This window comes from Syngnathus leptorhynchus, chromosome 1 (assembly GCF_054491065.1).
Source record: "Syngnathus leptorhynchus isolate UIUO chromosome 1, UIUO_Slep, whole genome shotgun sequence".
NCBI lineage: Eukaryota > Metazoa > Chordata > Actinopteri > Syngnathiformes > Syngnathidae > Syngnathus > Syngnathus leptorhynchus.
This window is the reverse complement of record NC_141195.1, coordinates 9172489-9181525: the sequence shown is the minus strand read 5'-3', so window position 1 is coordinate 9181525 and position 9037 is coordinate 9172489. Positions and strand designations below refer to the sequence as shown.

The window sequence follows — 9037 nt, the reverse complement described above, 5'->3', positions numbered from 1 at the left end:
ACACAACTTTTTTTAAAAACAAAACAGTGACTAATGCATTTGGATAACAAAAAGTCACATGTCTAAAATTTGCAAAGGCTTTTACACATTTTATAGTCAACTGGCACTGATTTCTGCTTGTAGTTAAGTTGCACATGCACATGTTCTTTCATTTGGCCGAGCAGTCATCCAGGACAAAATTGTTCTTACACGATAAACAATACACACCTCTTGCAAATGTCTGACTTTAATTGTTACTATTTGTTCATTATCTACCAAGACATGAAGAAATTTGTTGGGAAAAAAGTGCCGTCAAAAACACTTTAGAAAGACTCCAAATCATTATTTGGAGTCTTTCTAAAGTTCTTGAAACGCTATTTCAAATACTTTTCACTTTTCTCAATATTATTTTTTTTATTCTTCCATGTTGGAGGTAACAAACAATTCTTGCTAAGAAAAATGCCAGCTTCTTAGCCATTGGCTCTTTCTATTATTGTGAAGCAGAAGTCACTAAGCATTGGATTCTTCACCCACTAACAGGGAACGTGAGCTGGGATTAGACTGTAGTTTGACCTTACTGATGATGTGTACCCTACTGAACGCGAACCCTCAAGGTATAACTGCAGTATATTTTGTGTGTGTTGCACAGCGCATGAAAAATTAGCTCCCAAACACGTCAGCATGCAAGGAGAGATGTCAGAGTGCAGGAGAATGCAAGAAGTGCGGCACCTCTTGAGCTATATTGAGTTCTTCTGCTAGTTGGCTTTTTTTTCCTTGTCAACACCCACTGCTTTGAAAGCCCAAAACATTTTTTTTCACCAAGCATTTTGATATATATATATAATTTTTTTTAGTCATCGGGATTCTGCAAAAACACGTTAGTCATGATAAAAATATTGCCTCGGGGCGAGAAGTTTTTTTTTCCTCCTGTTCTCCTTATGCTTGTGTGTTTTACTTGGGTATCCCCTGCTTCCCCTACATTTGAAAAAAGGTTAAGTTCAGTAAAGATGCTAAACCCTCCATAGGTCTGAATGTGAGCATAAATAAATGTTTATATCTATGTGCCCTGTGATTGGCTGGCATCCAGCTGGATGTACCCCACCTCTTGTCCAAAGCCAGGCAAGATCGGCACCACCTCACCCGTGATACTAATGAGCACAAGTGGATGGATGTCATATTAACTTGGTTTGTTTTTAACAAAATTCGATGTTGCACCATGTACACAAGATTTGGTGTATGTATTAGTTGGCTGTTAGTGGAATTTCTTCTCCTTGTCTGACCACCCCTGGCTACAGCTTGAACTGCAACGTAATGACTGATTTCCATTTCTTTGGCTCCCAGAGAAGCTCCTTCCCTCCCTCACCTTTTCACTGATAACCTCATCCGTCGTGATGACTTCCGTGCGCTCCTGAAAGAAAAGCTTTGACATCTGCTCAATGTAACTCGTCCTCTTGTGTCATTCCAACTCACCTTTGTCCTCACACTCACCTAAGCATCATCTCAAACACAGGTGCACGTCACTGCACTTCAGCCACTCCTTCACTCCAATTAGTTCACATCTGGAATTTGTTTGCACACCAGCAAAATAACCCGCTCTCCCCTCAAAACGATAATGATGATGTGTGCGTGTGTTTTTAACAGTTGTGTTTTGTAAAACAGATGGGTGGTTTGCTTCAGAGTAGACTGTACAATAAACAGCCACCAAATGTTGGGCAAATGCGACAAGATGAGGGACGGAATATTGCTATCGTTTCACATACACAAAACAGGCACAAGTATTGGAATACATTCTATGGATATGACGTGAAAAGTGAGAAAAAAGTATAAATAGTCAACAGTTTCCACACTTCTGGGAAGTCTCCCTGCAAGATCTTGGAGTGTGTCTGTGGGAATTTTTGTCCGTTTGTTTGGTCAATGTTAGCTGTTGAATATAAGAGAAGGCTTGCACAGGCCTTGCTTTGTACATTGAGAAAAGAAAAGGCCATCCCTAAACTGATCCCATAAAATTGGACACATTTATCCGTCCTTTCTGTGTACCACTTGCCTTGTCGCAAGAGCCTTTCCCAGATGACTTCAGGCGAAAGGTCGACACCAATAGGTCATAAGTCAACCACAGGCTCACTCATTCACACTGTTGCAATCCTGCATAGAAGCCTTAAAATGAAGCAATAGACAGGATTGGCAAAATACATTTATCAAAATATCTTGGTAAGCTGAAGACTTAAGACCCAAGGACAACTGAGGGCTACAGTCCATAATTTTAATTCATTGGTTAGAAATTAGTTTACTGTGATTGGATGGCATCGAGCCCAGTGTGTCAGCTGGCAAAGGCCCCGGCTTACCCATGACCCGAATGTGGATAAGCAGTTAAATTGTGGGTAAATAGAAATAACCTCAACAAAAATAGAACATGACTTATGGTGTTCAGTATATACAATGCTTCAGTACAAAATGCACAGTAGGAATTACAAGTTGTGCAAAACAGCAAGGATTATTTTATTCAATGTTTTATTTGTCTTTTTTAATCATTTAATTTTGATTTGTTGGTGCAGCAAGGTAAAATAGTGGTTAGTGCATTTCTGTCGCATTTGAGAATCCCAGGGTTCAAATCTTTTTTCAATTTAAGTTCTTTTAAGTTAGACCAAACCCTCTCACACTTTCAAATAGTAGAACTGACCCTCCCCCAGACAAGCCTTACGCAAAAGGTAAATGTATACTGTGGTCTAATCTAATGGCTGCCGATGTACCAAGTGGATGCTGATCAGCTGAGGTCTATCTTAGCCCAGCATGGTCTGTTCTATGATGAGGTGGACCATCAGGTTTCATCGGAGGCTCTGCAGCATGTTGATAAGGATGGGTGGAACATGTGCACGGCAGGTTTTAGTCCAGCTGAGTCACTGAAACGCCGCCTGCTGGATGATAGACGACAAGACTAGATCAGCATTGAAGCTAAAAATACCTTTCTTTTTAGACCACTAAAAAAAGACATTGCATAGTGTCATGTTAGCGTCTATATCTGTCTAGCTAGCCTGTAACTCATTAATTTCAACATTTGTTTTGCGCCTGGGCTCCCACTGTTGTGAAAAGCAATTGCAATTGGTGCTTCTGTTGTAAATAAAAAAATGTGGTAAATAACACTAATGAAGAATTGAGCTAGAAAGGACAGGCTCCTGCAAATTTGTAAATTGTTTCCTCCAATTATCAGTCCACCAAAGAACAGTAAATGTGGCAATAATTTTGTGCATGCTGCTCATCCAGCCAAATGGGCACCATTTAACAGAATAAAGTGCATTCGGGAAAAAGCGTTATTGCAGAAAAGTACTGAACTATGACATTTTTATGTTAATAAATGCAATTTAAGTACTATAGACTACAACACGGAATAATGAATTGTTTGCATGCGTTTTATTGTCACCTGAAGAAAACTGCCCCCCAAACTCCATTCATAGAAGGCTGAGAGTTATGTCTCGCTGCATTGTTATCTCTGCTGTCATCTCAAACAATGAAAAACAGTGCAATGGAAGAGTGGGGGAAGTGCATGCGCAGGAAAGGAGGGAAGCAACAGCCAGCTGCCGTGCATCAAAAACGAGATTTACTGAATGCAAAGAGAGAAAGACCAAGTTTGAGTGGAAATAGTTTCAACACTAGATTGTCACGGATTGCATTCAAATGCTTTCAAGTCAAATGATATATAACTGTCTTCTGAAATGTAATTCGTTGAAATAAATGAAATGTAGAAATTGTATTGCATTATTTGATTAAAATTCAGAACAAATAACTAAAAAAAACTGATATTTAAATCAAAGTTTTTAATGAATAATTGGTAATATGATAATAAAGGTTGCATAAACCTGAATACATCGCAAAATATGCAAAACATGTTTGCCTGGGTTTTATTGTGAATTTAATTAAAAACAACAGAACCAACAGTATGCTTTCTGTCCTGCCGGCGGAAGCACATGCTTTAATAGTCTTCACGCCACTAAACGAAGAAGGAAAAGTGTGCGCACTGCATTCTGGGATTTGTTATGAATTACAATGGCGGTGTGGGGGCTACCGTCTCACGCTTTTACGTTGACTTGTTTTCTTTGTTCAGTCTTGCAACAAACTTGTCGGACGACCGCCGCAGAACTGAAGTGGGATAATAATGGATATGTGTTGTACTGTCCGTGCATGGGTAATAAACACTTTTTTTCCCCCAAGGCATTTATTATAACCAGAAACCATATTCGTTGCACTAAATCGTTCATTGTAGCTCCACCGTGCATAAGATCACGTTCAGCGAAGAGAAAAACAAAACACGCCACAAACATTGAAACGTGTTCCTGTGTTCAGGTCGTTTTGGGAACCAGGCAGACCACTTCCTGGGTTCTCTGGCTTTTGCCAAGATGTTAAACCGAACCCTGGCAGTTCCCCCATGGATTGTTTATCGCCACCACAGACCGCCTGCCACCAATGTAAGTTTGTCTCACATTGCCCTATGGCCATTCCACTCAAAAGACAACATGGAAAAACAAGAAGTGGATTTGTCCCCCCCCTGGATTCATTATCTATCGCCCACAATTGGGATTTTTACTTGATTTGTTTAATAACCTTTGCCGTACATACACATTGACATTCAAGAAGAGTTGAAGGATGTCCTCGAGCATAGCTTTTAAAAGGCCATGTAAACTTTCCTTACTTGGGCTCCGGGCCATCTACTTGGGTCATCCCAGTATAAAGTTTTTCGAAATACTCCCTGTGCATAATTTCACGAGTTTTATGATCTGTGGTCTTTCTCGACTTCATTCAGGTCCATGTTCCCTATAGTGAGTTCTTCAAACTCGAGGCCCTGTCGGCGTATCATCGTGTGGTGGCTTTGGAGGTCTTCATGAAGGAACTGGCTGACAAACACTGGCCCAGAGGACAGAGGAAAGCCTACTGCTTTGAGGCAGCGGCTCAGCGGAGTGCAGATAAACGAACTTGTCCCATGAAGGTACAGCGGATGTGTGAGTGTGTGGGAGGAGGGGTAAAGAATAGCATGGTACACATATAAAGAAACCCCAACCCTTAAAAGAGTTTTTAAATGTGAGCGATAACACATGACGATCATGTGCGATTGATAGGACAAAAAAATACACCACACATTTGCGTCCAACTCAGGTTTTTTTTTTCTCATGAGGTTATTTTGAGTTGTGATGAACATCAATTGGATCCTAAGTCTTGTTCCCCACTCGGACAAACTATAGATTTTGGCGTGAATAAAGCATTTTGTGAAATGGTATCAAACGCTGCCCGATAGTGGCAACAAGCTAATAGTTTGGTATTTTTCATTGTACGTAGTTGTTTTTTATTTCGATAGTTTTAGAACTAGTTCGATTTGAGTAGTTTTAGTATTTTAATATGTTGTATTGGCCGAGTGCAAGGAAAAAAAGTCAGAATATTTTGGAATAAAGACTACTACTATTCTCAAAGAAATATTTGACCCTCCTTCTTCCACACAGCCACACAATACCAAAATAAATAAATTTTAAACCAAACTCCAAAAACTCATCAATGATATTAATTGACGTAGACAAAATCGAAGGACATTTTTGCTATAACCTCTGTGTTAGTTTTATAAACATAAATTGTAGTTTTAGTTAGTTTCCGAGGTATAGTTGTTGTGAATGACTGCTCTGATTTGTGTGGATGGTTCTGGTCTTTTCAGGATGGGAATCCATTTGGCCCGTTCTGGGATTATGTCGGCGTGGAATTTTACGAGTCGGTGTTATTTAGCGGCATTTCTTTCAGTGCTTACCACCAGCAGCAGTGGATGAAGAAGTGAGTACAACTTTTTTTATTTGACTTTTCGAATTTTTTTGTTGATTGGGGCAAAAGTGAGTGTGTGACTTGACAGCAGCTCACATGCGTTCAGCGAGTTTGAAGGACAAGGATGAAGTTGAGCTATGCCTTCTTTTATAAGCAAATCTTCCACAGTGTGTAATTGTAAAACAATCTCTTTTATTATTATTTTTTTTTTATTATATAAATCTTATAATCTTGTATTTTTAATTTTTATTTTCCTCATCGTCGAGCATGAAAATTAGCGAAATGTTCATCCCAAATTATTTGCTTTAGTTTTCTGTTAATTTATGATTAAGATTTTTATTCAAAGGCTGAACTTAAACTATATATGAGGAAGCTCCACGTGCGTTTTCGACTGAGTTTGTAAACATTTCGATACAACCGCCAGGTTCCCAGCCAACGAGCACCCAGTCCTGGCCCTGCCCGGAGCTCCCGCTCAGTTCCCGGTGGTGGAGGAGCACGTTAGCCTGCAACGTTTCGTAGTGTGGTCAGACAAGATGGCGGCAGAGGGACAGGAGCACATCGCTGCCCTCCTGACTCGACCCTATGTTGGCATTCACTTGAGGATTGGCAGTGACTGGGTGAGATGTCGTTAGATATGAGCCTCCCACGAGCATTTGACAAAATCGATGGAGTGTTCTTTTAAAAAAATAAGTTGAGAGTTATGCCATCTAGTCCATCTTTGCATAGTCAACATTTGTTTACACAAGGTCAGGCATATTTTTTTAGGTTGTTAAGGAGAATTCTGTATGTGAGAATTTTCCATGTATCTTTTGTCATTCCACCATCCTGCTGTATTCTTTCTTAAAGCAAAACGCCTGCAAATTGCTGAAGAGCGGTGATGCCGGGCCTCATTTCATGGCCTCGCCTCAGTGCGTGGGCTACAAGCGGCAGACGGCGCTTCCCCTCACCACCACCATGTGCCTGCCTGACTTGGCCGAGATCCGAAGGGCCGTCAAGCTGTGGGTGGAAAAGACCTCGGCTCGCTCCGTCTACATCGCCACCGATTCGGAGTCCCACAGCGGTGACATTGAGAAGCTCTTCAAGGGCAAGGTGATCCAACTGTTTGACCAGTCACTCAAATTGCTCCTGGCTTGTCCGTCGCATTCTAACAATTTTAAAATGTTAGAAAGTAGCTAATGATGTTCAACAGTTGAGTTTCTGAATTCATCTCGAAAAGAGGCATATAAGGCATTTTTTCTCCCACAATTTAAAACAGATGCCTCTCGAGGGATAGTTGGAAAATGTTGTTTTCTCGCTGCAGGTTAAAGTGGTGAGCCTGCAACCTGACTCTCCCCAACTGGACCTGTACATTTTAGCCCAAGCGGACCACTTTATTGGGAACTGCGTCTCATCTTTTACTGCCTTTGTGAAGAGAGAAAGGGACATGCACAACCTCCCCTCCTCCTTTTTTGGCATGGACCAACCCGGGCATGGTGAACCAGTCTGTTCCGGCGCTCAAACTACCTCAGAGATGGTACGGCAACACAGCTTGGACGAACAATATTGCGGAAATCCCGAATCGCCTCCGTCCTCCAGCTGCAGTAAAGACGTGAACTAAGTACAGTGACTGAGATTACGAAAAAGAGACTAAAAGACTACCTATAGCCACGAAACAAGTGGAAATTTCTGCAAACGGCCACAACAGACATTAAAGACAAATTGATGCGAAGGGTGCGGCTATTTTTAGTGGCTTTGCAACGTGCTGAGTTGAGCATCTAACAACAGCTCTACAATATATTGACACTTAAAACAGTAATTCCCAACCAGTCAGGTATGATCCAATTTCACTTAAGTTATCTTAAAATTCTTCACACATTCCAAATAGTGTATTATTGATCTTGCCATTTAGCCACAGGTAGGACAATTTAATGTCCTTCCACTAAGAGGCAGATGATATCGTTGCCATGTATTCAACAATACTGTAAAATCCAGTGAAAAACACGGAAAGTGGATCTTGAATCATTCATATTATTCACTCCGATGCTACAAGAAAATCGCTGGGCGTTTTATACAATTACTAGGGGAATCATGGCTAGTTTTGGGCGGGCATATTACACACGGGTGCATGTTATTCACTGGATTTTATGGTAGTTACTTGATTGCACTGACTCTGAAACCAACTGTAGAGACCACGGAGTGGCAGTGAATTTGGATGACCAACGCCTCTGAATCAGGTTTTTGTTTTTTTAAGGAAAGAAATTACGCTAGCATATTGTTTTAGTTGAATGCCATATAGAACTCTAAAGATGGAGCGAAGGAGCTAGAAGCAGCAAAACAATTCAAACTGAATTTTGTATCAGTTTGTATCAGACCAATACATGGTGATGAAGGAGTTAAACACCGTTTGCGGTCATGTACACTATGTGTCATATTGAATGCTTTCATATGAGAGAAGATGATGCACATAGGCGATAAGGAGGCATATGCTGCAGCAAAGATTAGTTAGGACTTTCCAATAAACAATAAAGACTAGTTAATGCCACTTTGTTGTCTTTGTTGTTGCCATAGCAACCATGCACACAAGTACGCTGATACATGGACACCAGCAATCCAATTTGGCCTACAGTACGTGTGGCAATGCTTCAAGATCCATTGATCTGATTCAAGTATTGGATTTGTCTATTAGACTTGGTTCAGAACATCATGTTTTATCATTTCTTAAGAAAGTGAAAATAGTCTTTGTTTTATCCCACTCAAACATTTGGGATATTTGAAATGCAAAAAGTAGTATTTCAACATACCTGCACAAGCTGTTAATGAGATCCAGTCAATTATGACGTGTGAAAAAAAAAAATAAAGCTCGGTTGTGGTCGACACTATCAGAAAAGAGTTAATTTAATACACACACGCATACACAGACACTTACACAACTGGCCTGAACGTTTTACAATCAATTCCTATTTAATAAATAATGTTCACATTTTAAACGGACTTTTCCACGCTATGCTTATTCATTGAAATGCATGAAGAAATACTGTAAGAAATAAATACGTAACAACCATAGTACATGGTCAAGTAAGGCCACTAGATGGCGGCCTAGGCTCAGACGTTTATTTCGTGCGTGCGTGCTTGCGCGCACGCAAGGTGCGTGCGTGTGTGTTTAACTATTATTTCTTCATACCACCTTCAGGATCCTAATTTCAATCAGCACAAAATTTCATACCATCATATCTTTGTTTTGGATTGCTAGATTTGATTACATATTTATTTATTTATTTATTTATTTATT

At 40.2% G+C, this 9037-nt stretch overlaps 1 protein-coding gene across 1 annotated transcript; it reads left to right on the top strand.

Annotated features, from left to right (window-relative positions):
* Positions 1–3976: 3976 nt before the first annotated feature.
* Positions 3977–8617, top strand: pofut1 (protein O-fucosyltransferase 1). The gene is made up of 7 exons (XM_085927633.1): positions 3977–4156; positions 4315–4436; positions 4772–4954; positions 5669–5781; positions 6194–6386; positions 6616–6858; positions 7070–8617. Exons 1-7 carry the CDS (start codon positions 4018–4020, stop codon positions 7364–7366), a joined length of 1290 nt encoding a protein of 429 aa, XP_085783759.1. The 5' UTR covers positions 3977–4017; the 3' UTR covers positions 7367–8617.
* Positions 8618–9037: the final 420 nt, after the last annotated feature.